This window comes from Populus trichocarpa, chromosome 1 (genome assembly GCF_000002775.5).
Source record: "Populus trichocarpa isolate Nisqually-1 chromosome 1, P.trichocarpa_v4.1, whole genome shotgun sequence".
NCBI classification, from domain to species: Eukaryota; Viridiplantae; Streptophyta; class Magnoliopsida; order Malpighiales; family Salicaceae; genus Populus; species Populus trichocarpa.
In genome coordinates this window covers 29,040,310-29,062,115 of record NC_037285.2, presented here as the reverse complement: position 1 = coordinate 29,062,115, position 21,806 = coordinate 29,040,310, and the positions used below count along the sequence as shown (strand labels likewise).

Below are 21,806 nucleotides of genomic sequence, written 5' to 3'. Positions count from 1 at the left end.
ATGTGGCTTGAGATCGCAGAACTTGCCACATGCATTGGAACAATAGTCACCCTCCCCTCAAGTACACTGATGCTATATCCAAATAATGATATTTATTCCTCCAACAAGACCACTCCTCCTGACGGGAGAGACCCTTGCAGAAGAAGAACCTTGAAGAGATGAACCATGACTGATTCAATGGTGAACCAAAAAAAATCTGTACATCATTTGAACCATGCTGAAACTTCATGTCCCTTTTTCATGCCATGTGATATCATACCAATTACTCAATGGAATGATGCTTCATTTCCAAATTCAATCATCTATAGATTATGATACATTAATGTTGTATCAGGTAATTAATATATAAAAGGATTCGCATATGCGCAGGTAAATGTCTAGTTTTTATCCTAAACTGGGATTTCTTTTGGGTGGAGGTTACTAATTTTTGCTAAGCTGGGATTTCTCTTGGGTGGAGGTTACTAATCATAATTAAATTCTTTGAAAAGCTTAATAAATTTGTGCTCCATGAGATTTAATCTCCTTGGGTTATTTGGATTGATGGATTCTCTTACAAATTAAGATTTTGTCATGGATCCATATTAAGTGTCTTTTTCTGATTATCCATGTCAAAACTAGAAAATCATGAGAATTTTGTTATTTTATTTCCAGTTTCATTAGAAGAGAATATATCTACTTAACCATCAAAGCTACCCCTCAAGTTAATCATCATAGAATTTCCAATAAACAAACAATCACCTTGCAAACCAAGGAGAAAATAAAATATTAATCCGAGCTTTCATATTTCACAAGGGAGAAAAGGAAAAAGCCATGTCATGCATTAGTTATAGAAACTAGAAAGTACTTCAATCATCCCCTGAAAACAGCTTTATAGAGTAGTCTTGCTATCATTTGCCTTCACGAAAAAGCAATACGGGCATGCTGTGCAGTGGCACGCGGTCATCAACATCGAAGGGGTCTTGCCTAATCAGATTTACAATCAGAATATCCCCGGAAAGAATTTTAGTATTCGGGACAAAATTTGTACAAACTACGAAGTATATACTTGATGACATCACTGGCTAAACCAATTGGTTGCCATAACGAACTAAAATTTCATTCCTCGTAGAATGGGAACATCACCAACAGATGAAATACATTCTCTCAACTGTACAACTTCGTACCATCTTCATCAGGTAAATGGGTATCGCTATCTTTCTGACAGGTGATCACACAAACCCATACACCATCCAAATCCATCAATTGTCAGATCCTCATTCTGCTGAAGAACTGGTTTCTGCAGTTTCATCCTCGCTGAAACTAGATGGCCTCTCCATGACAGACCTGCAAAATACACAAAGCATGAAGAATGCTATAAGCTCTGTAGCCTATTCAGAAAAAGGGAAAGAAATGATCAGGTTTGCATTGCAGGCAGTATGAAATATTTTGACAATTAATCATAACTGAGACAGAGTTACATGTTTAGAAAACAAATATCTGTCAAAACTGAAAATAGTGATTAACTAACAAGTCAGCATCTCGACCAAACCAGGCATCCGGCATCCTCATATACAAACACCGACACCTAGCATTTCTTGAGCTTTGAATCTCACTTCAAACATATGAACCCAATCGGTCTTGACATGACAGGTGAACAATGTGAAGTCTGGTGATCAAAGAGTTAATACTCTGCACCTTACAAGAGGAATTAATATGACTTATTTCACAATCAGCCAATTTATACATGAAAACAAGCTTTACCAGTGTTAATCACTATAGATGATTCAAATAAGTATTCACGACAAGTCTGTGAGAATCGGTCTGTTTCAGACACATATAACCTCCCAATGTCGGTTGGCAAATCCCATGTCACACAATGCCTACAGCTTCAGTGAAAGCAAAGCCCAAGGTCATGGTCTCTAGATTCTAATGCACTTCTACGTGTTCCATAGATAATTGGTACCTCATTGATGTATGATTAAAGAGAAATCTGCTTGACAATTATCCCTCGTCTCTTTTCACCCAGCTCTTCAAAAGGAAGGCTTTATGGGGTTATAGATCCTGAAATAGTTTTAGATAGCAGTAGCAAGTTTCCTATTCGTGTTAGCCATCATGACAGAGGGAGGTACTAATGTCAGTTCACCTGAAAGGTGAAACAAAAAAATCGATAACACAACAAACAGGGTACCCATGCTTAACAATGCAAACTACCACAACTGCATCAGAGTACAAGTGGTGGTGTAAACCACACCACAGTAACCATCTACACAACCATTTATTTCCATCTAGATAAAGCAACTTACTTCGGAAACTAAAATTTGTTCGGCTAAATGCATCATGAGACATGGATACTGTACTGTAATTCTCTACATGGGAATTTTCGGATTCATTAAAGACTAACAACCATTTTAAGTCCATCAAAATTGACAAAACATGCACAACATATACACACTAAATTGATAAAACAAAGAAGAAAAGAAAATTATCATTACATGTAGAAATTTTTACCTACCCTTCAGTCAGATTTGTTCTTCGGCGCATACCAGAAACTGATGCTTTTGTCACATGTTCTTGACGTGGAAAGTCAGCTCTGAATCTTTTTGCAACCTTCAAATATTAACCCAAAAGGTGGAGGTGTCATAATCAATGTACATTTATAAAAAGTAAATGTGTGAATTACAAGTCTATTGAGGATGAAAGTACATGCAACACGCAGTATATACTCAAAATATTCCCATAAGCTGACCACATTATAAACTCACAGCTGTTTCATCTCTCGGATGCCTCTTTACTCTAACTGAATCATGCGAGCCTTTCATTCTCTTCATTTCTCCATAAAGCTTTTCCTCCTACACATACCCAATGTATAACTTGATATTATGCTAAATATTTTAGCATGGAACAGTTCAAGAATACAAGCAGAAGGACATAAACAAATAAGGGAACCTTTTCCGTCTTTGTAAATGGTGCTCTCTCCTCTGTAACAAGAGATTTTCCAGGTCCAAGAATCGAGTGTGAAGGCTTAGACATGTAGTCATTCCTTCGAGCTATCTTAGGATTGTCATTATCACAATCATGCAACCAAGCTTCTGTCTTTTCTCTCCTACCACGAGGGCCATGATGGGTTGCAAAAGAATCTGATCTTCTCCCTTCAAAATCATGCTTAGAGCTCGTCCTATAATTTCTTTTGCTTCTATAGACTGACGTTTCAACAGCAAGATCATCAGGCATATCCATGGTAGAGTTCCCGCCTGCATTAGAATTGGAAACATTATAGGTAGACTTCTGTTCTAGATGGTGACGGGATTTTCTCTCATGAGAATCGGATCCATGCTCGGGATTACAATTTGCTCCCTCCGTATATGAATCATGAGAACTCATCTTGGTGCTATATACTTCATATCTCTGCAAGGGTATAAAACAAATATAATAATTATACTTAAAATGGCATTCCAATTCGTATGAGTTTCCATGAAGGTGTGACTATGAGCTCTCATCAGAACTTCAAAAAACAACTATTATCACTTCAACTACTGACACCAAGCAAGATCTGGGCGATGGCAAAACGGAGTCCAAGAAGTCATTTGGCCATAAAAAATAAAAACAAACTAGTCCCCTGACATTTCAATGCCTAACTGAACCTTTTCTTTGGAACATACCAAAATGAGGAAGGAAATATGTTGCAAGCATAATTGCTGGTGGTGCATGGTTGGTGGCAAAATGGCAGCAAAAGTAAAGTGAAAGCCACAATGGTGTTGAACAAGGGATGGCAATCTCTTTGGGAATAATGGAGAGGTGGAGGACATAGAGGTTTCCAGCATGGGCCTGCAGAACTTGAGCCTCAAACTAATTTGTTTACCATTATATTATAATGGTCATAGTTCTGACACCATTAAATTATCTGTCCAAAGTGAATGACAACCATTTTGTTTGCACAAGATAAACTCAACTCACCTAAGTATCAATATTCTCAATCCCATTACATTCAGACAACGCAGCAGGCACAAAATTTAACCCTTGTTTCTATATTGATTAATGTGATAAATGAGCATGTATAACATGATATCAAGATGTCGCTGACTATAAGGCCAAGAAAATGTATCATAAGATCTACTCACACCACTGAGACTGGGTTGCTTTCGAACTCCAGAAACATCAGGAGAACGCATCCCAACAAGATCTCCTACATAGATTGGTCCTGCAAAGATGATTTGCCATAAACAGCATATCAAAGTAAACAAAAGTGGAGTGTACATTGTTGTAACTAAGAAAAAGGAGTATAGTTATCAAATTATAGTGAAATATATGTCAACAATGAGTGGAGTGAAGACTCAATGCTTCTGCCAGCTGTTGCAGAAAAATGGCATCAAGAGGAAACCAAAAAAAATAAGTTCTGGCTCCCAGCATCAAATGCAAACGTCATGGTAACCCATTTCCATTGAAGAATTTATAAGGTAAATTGCAAGTCTAAGCAGGCAGAGAAACAAATGGGCTATTTATTGCCAAGCATGCATCAAACATTTAAGTTTAATGCAGATGCTACTGAAGTAACTATTGCTGCATTCAATAAAGTAAGACACAACTTATTTGGAATGCAACTGAAGCCATCAAATCATACAAATGGAAATATATGCATCCCTGCATTCTCCTCCTAATGCTCTTCCTCCAAGTAGGAATCAGAGAAAACTCAAAAAGAATATAAAACTAGAAAAGCAAAATTTATTGGGAAACTCCTGCCAGCAAAATTTGCATGGAATTCCTTAGGAAGTCATTAGAACTTACCATTGACTGGATCTCTACTTGGGGATGCAAATGCACTAGGAGGGAGTGACTGGAAGTCAACACCAAGAGGTGGACCATCCTCCTTATAATGCCTGCCCAATTGCATCTTGACAGCGGTAATAGCAGCATTCTCAATTTCGCCCTTCACTTTCAAATATCCTGATGGTTTATACCCAAAACTCTCAGCACCCTTGGGAATTAATGGCATGGAAGCTCCATTCTGTGCTAGGTACTTTGAGGTTTCTGTATCATAAGGATCCTCTCTTTGAGAAACAAACTTATCTTGCAACGATGAGCTACTTCCTGAAGATATATCATCAATGCCGCTAACATTCCCTGTATAGCGACTTGTACGGTCATACGTTAGATCAGCAGTATGAAAATCTTGACCATAAAGTCTCTGGCTTTCAACTTCCCTTGGATCGATATTCCTATAATCACCTTGTTTAGTACTGCCACATGAATCTTGCCTCAATCCACTACCACGATCATGAAGAATACTGCTAGACCGATCTTGTCGTCCATTAGTGTATCCTTCATCCTTCAATCTTTTGTCTTTTAACCTTCTGTGGCAAAACCAGCTAGATATTTGCTTTTCTGTCAACCCAATTCGGTCTGCAAGTTCTGATTTCATTTCCTCCGTAGGATATTTGTGCTCTGTGAAAAAGTAAAGACATCACCTCAAGAACATTGAGACTAACAGCCGTGTGTGCGTTGAATAAAATATGTGAGAGATGAAATAGTACCATTATAAAAGCTCTCCAAAGCAATAACCTGGGCTGGCGTCTTGACTGTCCTTTTTAAATTCTTCTCTAGAGAAACTCTATTCTCTTCAGAATGCACTTCACTTGATTCTAAACATTGATTTTTTTATAAGACAAAGTGAAAAAGAACGTGCATGAGAGAAGAGCAAAGACACCAAACAGAACTTATAAGTTTCCCTATTCTGCTACCTTGTACAAGAAAATCAAGCCATCGAGTTGAAAACAGTGATGTAAGCATAGAAGCATATCGGGTACAAAAGCAGAATAAAAAACTGTAGAATCGTGCTATTGTGTATAAAGTGAGGAAGTGACAACACCAATTTAACTCAAGAAAACTAAATTAGTTAATCAGGGAAGGTGTAGAAATCCACGTTCACAATAATTCATCACAAAGGATATTAAATGCACCATGTTTCGAAGAAGAGCATGTAAATGAGATTGATCATGGTCAATAATGAATCCCAGTTTGACTAGAGTAAATTTGGCCAAGCAAAGGGAGTGGGCGGCATGTAGCTTTAAAAGAATTGGTGGACAAAGCAAGCATAACAGGTAAAATGCCGCTGTTTTCACACGAACATCCAGAGTGCTTTGAAAGATATTTATAATGCCTTTGATTGTTTTGAAGTCAAGTCCGATAAAAGTTCGTAGGGGAAAGCATGCACCTTATTTCATGGATGTAAGCCATAACTAGATAGCCAAAACCATGTTTACTTTCAGAACAACTGTGATTCAAAATAACTTTCTCGCATTACACTCGGACCAATCGTAATTCATGCTCAGTGTAACCCATTGACTTATATATGAAGTATTCCAATTCCACAAACATTATTCAAGGAATTCTCAATCAGCACCCAATGTTCACTCGAAGTTTTAAGCGTTAAGGTTAAATACTTCACAATATCTTTCATATAAACATACATTCCATCTGAAACCTCAAGAGCATTTGGAACACAAAACAAACATTATTACAGGCATACAACCTTGAGATTCAAAAAAAACTGCTAGAATGACAAAATTCAGATGTGTGATGATTAACAATGAAAATGATCTTGCTTCGCCTGAAAAGATTGCCGACATGTTTTGTTTGCAGGACAAAATGACAAAATAAACGAAACGAAAGGTTCAGCAACATATAGCCAGGATTTCCATAATTTGGGCCATAATCAAAACCCCATTTCACACAGAATTCCAGTTTCCTCAAAAAACCAAAAAATCCCCTAAGGAAATTCTAACAGTTACTTATCTTGCTGATCCCAAAATAACCCTTATTGTCCATGCAAAAGATTTCTAGCAACCCACCAAACGAAAAATAAAACTCAAGAGAGTGTATAAATGATCATAAGATTGAAACCAGAAAGAGGGGGAGAGGGGCTATGAGTTACCTTCCATGGTAGTTGAATTTCAAGGGATTCTCTCTTTTCTATGGCTTTGATTGGCTCATAAATAGAACTCCATTAGACCAATAAAACAACTAAAATAGAAAATGCAAGATGGGTTTCGTTTCTTAAGGTTTGATTGCGTGGAACTCAGCTTTCTTCTCTGATGTGTTAGGAGAGAGAGAGAGAGAGAGGGGCGTTTTTTTGGAAGGAGACTGGAAGGCAGAGTTAAGAGAGAGAGGGGGGGAATTGAATTCACGAGACTTCTCTCTTTCTTCTCTAATTTATTGTATTGTTGGGTTTGCATTTGTTTCGATTCTCTGTTTAAATCCAGCAATTTAACTTCTTGTTCTTGTTCTTCTTCTTTTTAAAAAAAATAAAAAATTACAGTTGGGTTTTTTCAATTCAGTGAAATTCAATTTGGAAAGTGGATTGTTCTTAATTTTATTCTTGAGTTTGGTATTTGGATATTATTTATATAAATGAGCTGTTCAATTATAAATAAAAAAATACTCCCAAATTAAACAGGAAAAACAAAAGAAATCACATTATGAAATATTCTTGCATTATATGAGTAAAGATGCAGTATTTATCTTTCATGGAAGTTTACAGGGGATTGATGTACACATACATGTAGTGAAAAATGCAAGCACAAATTGGAGAGGGTTTTTCTTCCTACTTTTTTCAAAAATAATTTTCTATTCCATCCGACTGATTTCAGATTGGAGTCTTGAGCAACTCATTCGAATTCCATTTTGTAACTTACTTCAATTTCATCTATTTAAAAAAAAAAAAAACGGTTGATGAATCTAGATATATTATTGATACGTGGGTATTTTCCTGTGATAATTAAATCTCAATATTTTATTTCCCAGAAAATCAAATACTGGTGATTTTTAACCAGGGGCCGGTTATAGGACGGCTAAAATTGCTGACTCTACCTCTCTCAACACCACCTCTTCAATTTATCATCAGGTCAGAGAAATTCAAATTATAAAAACGCTTGTGATAGGAAAACAGGAATGAACTACTCCTGCGTATTCAAGAATCAAGATACCCAAGCCTCTTCTGAAACTGTAGCATAACCGTGTTTTTTAAAAATTTAAAATTTTGATTTTTACATCATATGTAAAATAATTTTAAAGTATAAAAAATAATTTTAAACTGAAAAAATTAGTTTTTTACAAAAATTCCTAACCCAAAAACAAACAGGTCTTAGATTGTACTTTTCGTTTGAAAATATATCAAAATAATATTTTAAAAAATATATTTTTGACATCAAAACGATACAAAAATATAAAAAATTTAATTTTTTAGAAAATATGGTTTTACCAAATGCTACTTACTATTTAATAGAATCAAAACATACTATTTATACTGTAACAAGTAAATATATATATATATATATATATTTGGCAGTGGATCTGAATTCAAGTAGATGTTACACCAAGCTAGAATCTCTATGGTATTGAGCAATCAAGGAACTCCCATTTTTATTTTTATTTTTATTTTTGATATAATTAGTGGTTCCTTGTTGGAATGGAATTTTATCAAAATATCGTATCTTCTGATAGAACAGTCGAGAGATATTCTCAAAAAAGAAATGCAGAGTTATACGATAAGAAGGATGAATTTGGGTATTTAAAAATGTAAACACAAAAGGAAGAGGTGAATCCATCCATTCTACCAAACAAGTCGGTACATCTCTTTCATCCCTCCAAAGTCCAAACTAATCCATCTCACCTTCTTAACAGGGGAGGGGGCCAGATTATATTCTCACCAGCAAAACAAGCAACCACGGAAAGTGCATGGGCTGGGCCCAGATTATATTCTCACTGGGCTGAACCTGCAGTTTTGATTCATGTTCCAAACAACAATGTTTTATAAAAATTTAATTTTAAAAAATATATATAATTTGTTTATATTTTTAAATTGTTTTAATGTATTGATATAAAAAAATAAATTTTAAAACATAAAAATAAAATATTTATATATTTTTCTAAATAAAAAGCAACTGAAGACAAGGCTAGACAAATTAATCACATTCCCAATTCACTTGATGAGCTAGCGGTGAAACCATTTGGTCCACACTACCAAGATGATATCTCATTTCAGAGGGGTTTATCTGATCACCACACAAGCCTTTCCTCGCAAGAGGACTTCTCAAGTAAAATCATGGAGGCTTAAGAATTAAAAAAAAAAAAAAAAACTGACGGTCTAAAATGGTCCTGCTGTGAGACTAATTTTTTTTTTTTTTTGGCTAAAATTCCAAAGCCTGTTACACTGGTGTGCAAGTTGCATAAGATGGCAAAAAGGTTGAGAGTTGTAGCATTCTATGTCCTCAATGAAAATAAACATATTTCTTCCCTGACACTAAGTTTCAGTATCTGGGGTTTTCTTTTTCCCATCATTCCACCTTTTTGCTAGAGCTGGTTCCACTATCTTCTTGAGATGACACAGCAGTCTTGGACTCATCAAACTCCATTAACTGCATATTATGCCCAAATAAAAAATACTATATCAGACAACCGAGTATGATCAAGATGACTTCTCAGGAGAAGAAATTTCTAAAATATTATAATAGAAAGGTGGCCACTGTAAGCAACAGAAATAAGATCATAACAGGACATACTGGCTTGACTTCCCCATTCCATAGGACGTGAGCAGCTAAGAATCCTATAACAGCTGGTACAATATACAAAAGCGCAGGCTGAAAGTAATAATACGAAAGCACAGCGATCAATACAGGGGATAATAATCCTGACATACAAAATAGAGAAGAAAAACAAGAAAAAGGATCGAGACAAGTCACCTGAGCAGCTTGGAACCAGTTCATGACAATAATTGTAAGGACCAAACCAGCTGCATATCCAAGAAAAGCACTCTTAAAGTACTGGCTGTCTTTTCCCCTGGACACATCAAATCGCAATGCCAGAGCTACAAAAATACCTGAAAGGGCAAAAATATATATAACAACCAATGTAAGAACCTAGGAGTAGATGATCACTCTATAGTGTGCATTACTATCAACAGCAATTCCTGTGACCAAATCAACCTATTTGACCCTGCATCTTCAATTTTCTGATGCTAAAATCAGAAATATTGGCTGCCTTTATATATATGCATCTGATATAGAAAGATTATGTAAAGCTCTCTCTCTCCAGCTAATGTGCAGGGATCTTTTCAGATACACAGTTTCTTTCAAAGACTACTCGGTTTCTTTCAAAGGAATAACCCAATAGAAGATCAGCCATATGTTTCACTAATTTTATATTATTTAACTGAAAAGCAGATTCAATGAAAATATTTTTGAGCTAGATAGAAGATAAGCTATGGAATGGAACACTGGGCCATGCTAATGTCACAAAGTTTCATTCAATATTGTCGACAACTACTCATAGAGACCAAATGCAGCTTGTCTATCATCATAGCAAATATCATGCAGGTGCAGATCTAACTAGACACTTTACCAGGAATCACAATGTCACCAAGTCCAAGCATGGAAAATGGTCTCGCAGCATCAGCTGTGGGGAACAAAAGCTACAGAAGAATAGAATAGGCATGCTAATAATTAGACTGCTGCAACAAATCATATCAAAAGCTTCAATAACAAAATTCATTTTTACATGCAAATATGATATCATTGAAGATGAATAAGCTCAAAAACTAACCTTAATAGGTGCATCAAAAGATTTTGCCACGCTAACCATCACAGGAGTGAAGAAAACCCAGAAAATGTCATATACAAAAAGTCCAGCCTGCAATAAATTAAGGACAAAAAGATCAAATATCAGAAGAATTACTAATTGCCAGAAAAAAAGTGACCAGGGCTATATCAAGAAACCCCCCTTAGTGTCATCAAAATAAAGAGCAGTAGCATATAATATGGAAGAAAATGATAAAATTAACTGCTGTTTTGAAACTCATAACCAGGAGTCCAGGACCAAGAAATGTTAAATTTCCACCTTTTGGAATTTTATGCATTTAACTGTTCTGAACATTTTGTTCATTGCTATATTTGACTTCTTAAAAGAAAAAGAAAGGAAAAGAAAGGTACATGACTATTGGCAACATTTAACAGGAAGAGTCCTGCATTGTGAATAGTAATCTAAAGAAAAAGGGCACTTCCCTCAACTCACATAGTGTTTCTTTAACCCATTAAGAGACACAATTCTACTAATTAGAGCCTTATGCTGTATAAAAGGCCAAGCTGTAGGATAACAAAAAAAAGGATAGAAAATTTTCCTTATCTCTCTTTAATGTCCCTTTGCAGAATAACAGAAAAATCAAGCACAAGCTTTCAAATCCTAAAGCCATGGATAGATCTTCAAACTTAAAAATGTTGTTTTCTTACCTTAAATCATATGTTAAATTCCATATCAAGTGAGAGAAGCTAAGTTTTTTAACCTCTACTGCTTAATCCAATAGTACACTAACTTATCCTTTTGTACCAAAGAAGGTCCATGAGATAAAGAGTCCAAGGTATGTTCTCTTAATGGACTAGAGAAACACTGATCAATGTTGAGAGTGGGGCTGCCCTTTTCCTTAAGATTACATGAAGTTTCCCATTAAGGGCGGCCCCAGTCATGTAAATTCAGCACGAAACAATAATATTATTCACAAATGTACTTTCCAAATAATCTGGCTGCCATCAAACACAACATAGGCTAAGCACATATGAAAAAAGCACAAGCAACTTTATTCTGAGGAACTAAATTCTCAAGGACATGATATTCAAGAAACATGGATATCAGCATTCCGTAACTTAATCTGCATATAGACATAAGTTAACTAATGTAACAAACTAACCACATCTGCAATTGTATAATCAATAGTTATCCAGAAAAGACACAAAAGAACTCCACAATTAGACTACTTACCAAGAGGATGGCACCAGTCTTAAAAGAACCAAGGGAAAGCATTTCAATCCCCTGCGAAAAAGCAACACAAAATCAAATCATTTAAAAACCATCCAAATTAAGTAACTATATCAATCACAGGTACTATTAGTGAAAAATATCTCGCAATTTATAAGGGGGAAAAATATTTATCTCAAGAAAATCCCATTTCTATTGAACATTGGAATTTTGCAGTGCATACACAAGTCCTTGGCAAGTGCTGAACATGTAAAAAAGTATAGATATGGAAGCTATTAAAAGATCCACCCACTATTTAGACAACTCAGCTTGCATTCTGACATTTGATGAAATGCCTCAGATTATATAGAGTATCCAGGGGAAAATGTTGAACAAAAAGGCATACCCAAAGATTTAAGCAACTACAAGAAGGCGACTAGAATATATATATATATATATATATATATATATATATATATATATATATAATTGAAAATTGAAACCATCAAAAGTAAATAAGGCATGCTAGCTTGTAATTAATAATATTTTTCAGTGTACAGCTTGGTTAATGTGAAAAAAGTGAGAGTTGATATAATGCAAAAGCATGAAATTTCCAAGAGGGTATTCTACAGAAGATAAATAACTCAAAGCAATTAGCTTGTAATCTGTTGACTGAATGACGCCAGACCTGGATACAGAAAGCCAAGCCCAAAATATTGTTGGCCAGCCAATGCTTTTGGGAAGCATACCAAGCACAAAAGAATGTTCCAGGAATAGCCGCAACAATTTGAGATCTTGTGAACTCAATATCCAAAGCTGTGCAAGAAAGGTATAAGGAAAAACATCATTCTGCATGGTACAATCAAGACATCCACTGAATCAAAGAAAAATCCAAGAAACATAAGGTCATTAATGCTTTAACATGCAGATAACCAAGCATTTACAATGTCCAAAGCACCACTGTAAAAACCAGTCAAGAATATCCAAAGGAACTTGTCGTTAATATATCTAAAGTATGAATAGGAAGTACAGCTCCAGGACACCAAGAGTGTTATATTTGCGGCCAGATAACCATGTATGTACAAGCATCTAACTTGTCAAAATCCAGTTTTTAAGAAATGGGAACAGGGATTCAAAACTATGTCACCCATTATGAGCAGAAAAGATGTTACAGAAACAGAAAGATGACCATTTAATTTGTGTGGTTTTACTTATCCATAAAGATACAAGAACATTTCCTTCCCATCGAACCGAAAATCAGTAAATAAATATAAAATAGAGCAGCATGTTCAAAAAAATAACAAAAACAACACGCAACAACAAATAGCTCGAATTAAGTAACGAATCAGGAAGCATTTATTTGCCGTTGAAATTCCAAGCATCCACAAATAAGCAACCTAGCAGTATAGCATTCAATAACCATGATTATAAACTAAGGATGGAAACCAGCTGAATTTTCAGAATCATTTAAGGGGTCTTGAAATATGTCTAGAGGATTCATAAGAACACATACAACGGAAGTATGGAAAATTCCAAGAAATGACATCATCATTCCAATGCTTAGGCAAATAACGTTTTATAGCTGGTAAAAGTGTTGCCCTGAAAAATGCAAACAGGAAAAATGAGAATAATAAAAACATTAAAAAGAAAATAACACTTTTAATTATTTTATGCATATAATCATTGAAGTTCATGTGGAAAGAACATACGAAAGTGCGACGATTCCAAGCACAAAAAAGTAACAAGTCAGAACAGCATTAACCAAATCTTTTGAAAGAAACTTGAAGAGTAAGAATAATGATAACAGCATAGCACTTCCGACAAAGGGAAAGCGCATTGCATGTTCATTAGACATGGTCTCCTGCAAGATTAAACACAGCAAATTTCAGTCAAGCACAATCTAGATCGCCGGAACAGGAAAAATAAAGGGGGAAAGAATAAATGGTAATGCTTGTTATACTAACTGAAGGTGGGGTAGGCTTGACAGATCGATAGCAACCGACATAAACTGCCAGGCATGCAGTCAAGATCACATTTAAGTTTGGATCTACCTTCACAAAAAGTGGTGCCAATGTTAAACCTGCATTGAAAATCACACACATGGTATCAAAATCGCGTCAAGTTCCCAAGCCATGGAACAAACAAAAGGTGCTCCCACACATCAGTTTCAAGAAACAAAGAACTATCATGTTCAAAATCCCCTTCTCTTTTTTTTACTCCAATGGCTGGGCTACTCTAGAGAAAGTAGCCCTCCTCTCCTTAAAACCCCTCGCTGCACATGAGATTCAACCATTTTCCGACATCCAAGCTCAAAAAGTTATGAAAAATACCCAGGACAATAAGATAAGCACACGGGCATATGAAAGAGGGGGGTTAACTAAAAAGGGGAATCTACAAGGAGCAGCACAGTACTAGCACAAAGTCAAGCTCGTCAAAGTAAAGAAAAAAAATAAAAAAATATATATATAATACCTGCTAAAGCAAAATTGGCAATTCTTTCGCAATTCTTCATGTTTGTATTCTAATTGGAGACAGATTATAAGCTAATTACAACACTTCAGCGATCAATTGAAAAAAACCTATTGCCTCTTTACCATAAAAAAAAACCTGCAATTCGAGTCAAGAAAATAATATCAGAAAACAAATCATTAACAGGCTGATAAAATTTACATAAAAAGCAACAGAAGACCTAATTTTCTCTCTAATAAATAGGGATCAATAATTACACCCTATTTCAGTTACTGGGAAATTTACATATATTTATAGACAATGCTATACTGATCCCGGTTCAACAGTTATGCTTGATTTTTTCACGATAAACAAGAAAAAAAAATAACGACGTAAATCACAAGACTTACGACTCCAATTCCATTTTCTCCATTAAAAAAATATATTTCTTTCTATTCCTCAAATTTTCTCAGCAACCAAACAAGAATCAAGAATCGTAACCCTAAATTTAACCACACAGGTATGTAAATTTTATAGAAAGAGATGTACCTGAAGAGGCTCTCTTTCTAACGGTTACTAGAGATACAGATCGGAGATGCCTAGAGAGAGAGGGGTGGTTTTTTTAGAGAGAGAGAAATAAAAAAGAAATTATGTTTTTGTTTATATATTTGCAGAAAGAGAGAGACAGAGATAGGGTTTTACCAAACGAGGCAGGTCAAAAATATTTGGTAAGAATTTACTGGCACTAAAATCGTACAAGCCTGTCACAGAAATTTTAATCGGAAGCCAGTGAAATTAGAAGTTTCAGTGGAAATGGCCAAGATACTGAATACGTGGCTTGCTATTACTAGATTGTCGTGGTGTGATAAGAGACGGGCTGTCATGGATACACTCTCAGTAATTAATTCCGTACTTTATACTTTTACAAACAAGATAAACCGCCCCGGTCATAAAGCAGTTTACTGCTATATTGGGATCTCTTGAGGCCTGAGGGCCACGTATGGTGAGGTTTTCTATCCAATAAGATTCGGCCATCTCAGCAGCCAAAAATATCTCTCTCCTTGTTTTGAGATATTGTGTTAAAAGTTTCGGATTTATTGCATAAAAAGACCATAATCTTTCCTTTAAGCTTGTTTTGGAAGCGTTTAGTGTTATAGTAGTAATTATTTTATAAAACATTTTTTATGAAAAAATATATTAAAATAATATTTTTTTATTTTTAATAACATAAAATCAAAATAATTCATATATATATATATATATATATATATATAATTTAAAATAAAAACAAATTTAATTATTTTTTTAAGGCATTTCTAAATACTCTCTGTTTTTCTTAATTTGTAGCGTGTAAATGAAAACAACATGGTTTTTTTAAAAAAAAATTATATCTATAATATGAATAGGCCATAGAATATCATAAATTTATATTTATGTTTTATTTATAAACTTAGGGTAGGATAAACTTTTTAAATGCGTATTTGGTATTGTGGTGTAGATTATTTTTTAAAATATTATTTATTTGAAATACATCAATATAGTATTTTTTTAGATTTTTTATTTTTAACATTATTATATTAAAATTATTAAAAAATACTAAAAATATTGATTTAATATTTTTTAAATAAATATATTTTTAAAAAGTACTCAAAAGTGTAAGTTATGACACTCCCGGCCATGGAAACTTAAGTTAAAAGCTGTACAAAATAAATTTAATGAATATATATAAAAAACTCGATATTCTAATAAGTTATTTGACCAGCACTTTTTATCCCATGGTAATCAAGCATATACAAATTAAGATAAAATGTAACGAATGTTCTTAGGATATTATTTGTTATTAGATTATATTATAAAATGAATGAACATCAAGCATTTAAATTAATATCAATTATATTGATTATATAAATTGATAAGTGTTCTTTATAAGTTAATATTTTTAAATATTCATAATAATTTGCGTCCCTTTAAGGCTATAAAGTGGAAAAAAATGTTAGGAAACAGTGAACAACAGATCATTTTAATGTCTACGGAGAAATTACTGCTTTATAACCAGAACTGCATTGCATGCAGGAATACTGCGTTATGCTTATTTTTTGTGATTGAGCAACTGTTACTGGACTGAAACAGTTTTAAGAATATATATGCCCAGGGAAGGAGTGCATATAAATTTGCGGTATATGTAATGGAATGTCGTGCTGTTGATTTGTTTCGTGGCGAGTCAATAGATTTAGCGTGCTGATACTTGGGAGACGGAGGCAGTAGCATTAGACATAGGGGAACCAGTGGACGTGGATGTGTCTGCGCGGATTTTCTGAAAGGACTCGATGAGGGCAGGGCTTACTGGTGGTGGTTTTTGCGCCGAAGAACCCTTGCTTTTCAGTAAAACAACTACTTCGGACATTGTTGGCCTTAAGGAAGCTGTTGACTGAGTGCACATCAAAGCAATCTCTATGATTTTCTTCATTTCTTCTGTTTCATATTCATCTGGGCTCATGCTTCCATCCACCAATTCCAGATGCATGTCAGCCTCATACAGTCTCCATGCCTATCAAACCACGAGATAACACACGTAAACGAGACAAAACCATGGGAAAGGAACCAAAATCTTGTTGCTACAAGAAGGTTTGACCATTGTGAATCCAGTACCAGTACTTTCTTTTCTGGTCAACAAGACAATGGCCAAATTGAAAATGCTATGTAAAGGGAAAATGAATAGTGCATTGGTTAATCATAAATTCACCCGTTTGAGGAGGTAGTCCGAGTCAGGATCTTGATTTGCTTGACTGCATTTTTGGCCGCTCATGATTTCGAGGACAACAACCCCATAGCTATAGATATCCACTTTCTCAGATAATTGTCCATAAATTGCATATTCAGGTGCTGTGTATCCCCTGATGCAATAAGAAAGCAACGGAGAATCAGGTTATTTTATCATGCTATTAGCAGTTTCTGAAAAGGATCAAAATATGGAGAATGAACCGAGACTTTAGATGGCAAGAGTGTACTGAGTGTGAATGTTCCATCACAAGATGCAGTATTTCTATGATATGAGCAATCTGGTTGTGATAAGCAATATCAATTTCACAAGAGCAGGTGCTTATCATAACTTACAGTGTACCAGCAAATTTGGTGGTAAGATGACTCTGAGACTCCGGAAGAAGCCTGGCCAACCCAAAGTCTGCTATTTTGGGTTGGAAATCATCATCCAAAAGAATATTGCTGGCTTTAATATCTCGATGAATGATGCACAAATGGAAATCCTCGTGTAAATAGGAAAGTCCCCTTGCTGTCCCAAGAATTATATCAAATCGTTGCTTCCAGCTGAGAGAGCCTTTTTTATCACCTGTTTTCCAGAGTAAAACAAAACCCTAATTTTCTCAAGATAATTCTTATCAGATATGGTATTTGGTGTAAGCAACTTCTAAGTCCTAACTCCTAACATGTGATCTCGTCAAATTTACAGGTAGCCATTTTTTTATTTTTTTTGTCTTGTTTTGCTAGGAGCAACTTGTACAAACAAAATTTAAATTACCATATAAGAAGTTATCAAGGCTGCTGTTTGCCATGTATTCGTACACGAGAAGTAGTTCCGGTCCATTGCTGCAGCATCCAAGAAGTCGGATGAGATTCCTGTGATGAACATTACTGATGATCTTAACTTCCTTTTCAAACTCCTCCTTTGCCCTGTGAGACTGGCTTATAGCTAGTTTCTTGACAGCAACTACTCTCTCATTCTTTAAAACACCCTGTTTGAAGACATAATAACTAAATATCAGCCATGACAGGTCAATGATTCAGCTGAAAATCCTATGTGGATCTCGTATTTTATTAATTTTCCATGACAAATAAAGGAGGAGGAGACTGGAGTTTTCTTCTTTTCTTTTTTCACACTTCACAACCAGTAATTTCTCAGCCATATTATCTTAAACGATGTAAAATCTTGAATCCGTAACAGTCTAACCTCCGTAGAACAGGACTGTTATGCTAATTGTTTTATTATTATTATTATTATTTCTTGAAATCTGTAATTTCTCTCTACTCCACCTTGTACACTTCACCAAAACCTCCTTCTCCAAGTTTGTATTCCTCACTGAAATTTTTTGTTGCCGATTTCAAATCCTTGAAGCTGTAATTCACTGGACCTCGCAATTCAGTCGCCCCTAAAATGTCACCTTCTACTGAAAAAATCAAGCAGAATTTCTTTATAATGTGTAAGCATTAGTGACCCAAAAATGTGGAATTCTCTAACATGGTTAAAAAGAGGAATCATTTCGACTTATAGCAGATAACTGGTTAAAGAAAAATTATTCACCATAGTTTTTCACAGTGCTTTACCTCTAGGAACTGCCTTTGGTTTTCTATATAATTTAAACCACAGAAACAGTATTGCAGTAGCAAGTAACAGAAGACCTATGCCTCCAACAAGCCCTGCAATAAGGACTTTCTTTTTGCTTGAACTTCCTGCCAGAATATGGGATCAAATATGAGGCTTAAACTTCCTACAGTCTGTAATAGAGGGAGTTATAACATTCGAAATAAGATTTGCCCTCGAATTCTTATAAAAGACAGCAACCTGAGAAATGTTCTAGATTTGTCCACAAAACAATGAACCTAAAAAACCTACATGTACTAGTCTACCTGATATCTGAGCTTGCACAGTGGCTTTATAATTAGGAAATTATTATCGGATAGTCTGTCAAGGCATCAAGAATTCCATCCCTATATTAAAAATTTATAGCCAATGTGGTCTAAATTCAATCTAGAAGATTAATTAATTGAAAAAACTGGCATAAAGAGTCCTTCCATACAAAGACAGGCATCAGCACTCTGCATCTTTCTTTGTTGGGATTGCTTTGGCCTTCTGTTGTGAGTGAAGGAGATTTCGATTAAGCGGGGGAAGGAAACCGAGCCAAGTAGTTCATTATACGATCAAAGGGCCGAATGGCTAGAAACTAGTAAAACACTAGAAGTCTGGAAATAGAAAGCTTACCATTTCTCAAGAAGGGCTTGAGATCAGTTAGTTGGTTATCTGCAAAGAAAGGCGTGTCTGAATACCTCAAGAAACACCCAACATTGATGGACCTGCCATCAGCATCAGGGAAACATGTCTGCAAGTCAGCATAAGCCACTGTTAAGCAATCTTGGCAACCAGCCTTACTGATGGTTTCAACACATTGTGTCACTCCATAAACCACTGAATTCGCACCAACCACTTCCTTCTTACTTGTTGCAAAGAAACCTGATATCTTCGGCGAGGCAATTTGAAGATCTGATAACAGACTTTCCACACTTGCTTGATAAGCAGGAGATGCAGTTTGATTCCCACAAGCCCCGTAGTGACCATCCTGAGTGCTTTGATCGTAGAAACTTGTGCTCTCATACCTCAACGACAACAAAGGCAAAGAACATAAGACTAATTAATTAATTAATTATCTCTGTTACGGGGATACATATCCACCTATAAACTCGATAGCCTGTTTCTCAGTTACAAATTTTATGCTTGTTAATAGGTGAATTGTCAATTTTTGTTTGAGTTAATACTTGATTTCTCGTATTTGTTTTGCGCCTGTATGTTATTAGAAAGGCAAGGTCTAAATATTAAGTTCATAAATCCATTCCAAACTTGGTCAATTACAATTCTCAGTTGCAAAAGTATAAACACGACCTCAAAAATTTGTGAAAAACTAAAGCACGAGTCAGTACCTGAGGAAGCAGCCATCATAGATAACTCGAGCGCCATTGATGCCGGCAGAGCAGTTGCGGATTTGTCTAGCAGCAATAGCGAAGCACGCGACACAATCTGCCGTTGACAAGTATTTCCTGCACTGAACCATGGCGAAGACTGGTGCTGTACCCCTTGCTTGCTCTGCAGTTGCAAAATATTTACTGCTGTTCAGTTGTGCTCCAAGATCCAACAGTGTAGCATTGAGGTTATTTGTGAATTCCGGAACATCGTCAACCTTGTACTGACTGCAACCTGCACTTAGCAGATTGGCTTGTGGGTCTGAAAAAGCCCCCGTGATCGCCACCATCCACCACACCACTATAAACAACATATAGATTTTGGACTGTGTCTCTTACTCTATCTCCATCCCCCAGTGATTGAAGTAGAAATTCGATGCCAAGCTAATCAATATAGTTTAAAATCACTAGCTTGTTAAAATATTTTCATCCTGGCGCCAGATAATACAGATGCATGAATATCACTTTACTGACCAGACCTAAAACAAAACACTGGTTTCTTGAAAATCTTCTGGACCATAGACAACCTCAGCACGAGCCACATGGAGGTAAAAGTGGGTAATTGCCCCCTGAATTTTTTAAAAAATATTTTTTTATATTAGAATATTAATTTAACAACATGGTGAGGGTTCCCAAAGTTATTATTGTTGACTTGTATCTTAATATAATATATAATATATGTCCCTTACTCCAGTTCATTTCTTATTTTTCCAAACTTTTCTCTTCTTTTTTCCACTAATTATCCGAGAACTTTTCTACTATTTTTTTAAGCTACGGTTCCCTGCCTCTCTCCATTATATAAATTTATCTTCAAGTCCATCTACAAAATAACCTCAGTAAAATTTCTTCTGGTTATTAAAAATATTAAGATTTATAATAATTTAAAGGTTTTGATATATATAATGTTTTGAATCAATTAAAAGTAAATAGTAGTGGACTAGACTATAAGATTTTGAACAATAAATATTAATTTGATTGTTTTGAATTAATTAAAAGTTATATCATTTCCAATTAAATTAGTTACGGTATGAAACTAAACTTTTTCATGAGATGAACAAACAAACATTCTAATTGTTGTCGGTGAGTAAAGATTGATATTTGCAAAATTAAAATTGTTTTAGTTTGAAATTGATCTTTTTTATGATGTTAGTTAATTTCCTTGTGCCTTCCTATGAAATAATCAGGATAGATAATTAAATAATTCATATTTTATTTATTTTTTTCTCTCTTTTTTGTTTTCGTCAGACAATTTGTGTTTTACTGAAGAAGAATTAACACGTGCGTGCAAGCCTGATTTTAATCAATGCAGGTTGGTCTTTTCTTAAAAGAGAAAAGAAAAAAACTATTTTTTTTGTTTTTAAAAATGGTTTGTCGTGATAGAATGGGAGATAAGTGAATGAATGACAGTTTAGTTGTATATATTAAGAAAGATATCTTCGATAATATTGATAATGAAATTATTATGAAGTGGTTTCAAAATATAAAAACTCCAAAAGAACAACTATAATGTAAGTTTTTTTATTTTAAAAGTATTTTTAAATTAATTTTGCTTGATATGAGTTAGTATATATGTTTTGAATTAATTTCTAATTATATGTCTACATAATATAATATTTATTAGTAATTTACCTTCTCATTTAAGAAATCATGGTTTCGCCATTGACACATAGAGTTGCATCTAACAACAATTGACCTTCTTATAAAGATATAAAGAACAGAAGGCATAATAGCATCTAACATCTATAAAATTTCCTTTGATTTGTTAAATAAGAGTGTCGAAAAAATCACACTTTTATTATGTTTGCCCTGTTTTTTTATGCATAGATTAATAACTTTGTAAATGATGTACTATGGAA

The 21,806-nt window shown here is 34.8% G+C and overlaps 3 protein-coding genes across 9 annotated transcripts; all 3 read right to left on the bottom strand.

Moving 5' to 3' along the window:
* Window positions 1–758: 758 nt before the first annotated feature.
* LOC7496774 (homeobox-DDT domain protein RLT1) lies at window positions 759–7,302 on the bottom strand. 4 transcript variants are annotated; one of them, XR_002979369.2, is made up of 9 exons: window positions 6,908–7,300; window positions 5,508–5,615; window positions 4,762–5,418; window positions 4,098–4,177; window positions 2,926–3,384; window positions 2,742–2,828; window positions 2,492–2,586; window positions 1,943–2,122; window positions 1,175–1,323 (listed from the first exon to the last, which is right to left on the bottom strand). XR_002979369.2 is itself a non-coding variant. In XM_024591571.2 (8 exons), the coding sequence occupies exons 1-8, from the start codon at window positions 6,912–6,914 to the stop codon at window positions 1,254–1,256; spliced, it is 1,563 nt and encodes a 520-aa protein (XP_024447339.1). In that variant the 5' UTR covers window positions 6,915–7,294; the 3' UTR covers window positions 759–1,253. The 4 variants fall into 4 exon arrangements, 2 of the variants coding, with proteins under 2 accessions (XP_024447339.1, XP_006369660.1); XM_024591571.2 differs by lacking the exon at window positions 1,943–2,122 and having other exon boundaries at window positions 759–1,323; window positions 6,908–7,294; XM_006369598.3 differs by lacking the exon at window positions 1,943–2,122 and having other exon boundaries at window positions 2,488–2,586; window positions 6,908–7,299.
* Window positions 7,303–8,928: 1,626 nt separating this feature from the next.
* Window positions 8,929–14,924, bottom strand: LOC7496773 (signal peptide peptidase). Of its 2 annotated transcripts, XM_002298438.4 has the most exons (12): window positions 14,755–14,923; window positions 14,230–14,364; window positions 13,722–13,837; window positions 13,467–13,618; window positions 13,271–13,356; window positions 12,446–12,573; window positions 11,782–11,832; window positions 10,573–10,659; window positions 10,372–10,441; window positions 9,714–9,850; window positions 9,534–9,611; window positions 8,929–9,389 (listed from the first exon to the last, which is right to left on the bottom strand). In XM_002298438.4, exons 2-12 carry the CDS (start codon window positions 14,267–14,269, stop codon window positions 9,309–9,311), a joined length of 1,026 nt encoding a protein of 341 aa, XP_002298474.1. In that variant the 5' UTR covers window positions 14,270–14,364; window positions 14,755–14,923; the 3' UTR covers window positions 8,929–9,308. The 2 variants fall into 2 exon arrangements, with proteins under 2 accessions (XP_002298474.1, XP_052305940.1); XM_052449980.1 differs by having other exon boundaries at window positions 8,929–9,850; window positions 14,755–14,924.
* Window positions 14,925–16,105: 1,181 nt separating this feature from the next.
* On the bottom strand, window positions 16,106–20,502 carry LOC7463893 (cold-responsive protein kinase 1). Of its 3 annotated transcripts, none has more exons than XM_024609888.2 (8): window positions 19,912–20,502; window positions 19,199–19,590; window positions 18,544–18,669; window positions 18,253–18,386; window positions 17,741–17,954; window positions 17,320–17,551; window positions 16,949–17,099; window positions 16,106–16,753 (listed from the first exon to the last, which is right to left on the bottom strand). In XM_024609888.2, exons 1-8 carry the CDS (start codon window positions 20,262–20,264, stop codon window positions 16,436–16,438), a joined length of 1,920 nt encoding a protein of 639 aa, XP_024465656.2. In that variant the 5' UTR covers window positions 20,265–20,502; the 3' UTR covers window positions 16,106–16,435. The 3 variants fall into 3 exon arrangements, with proteins under 3 accessions (XP_024465656.2, XP_002298473.4, XP_024465666.2); XM_002298437.4 differs by having other exon boundaries at window positions 18,253–18,383; XM_024609898.2 differs by having other exon boundaries at window positions 18,253–18,380.
* Window positions 20,503–21,806: the final 1,304 nt, after the last annotated feature.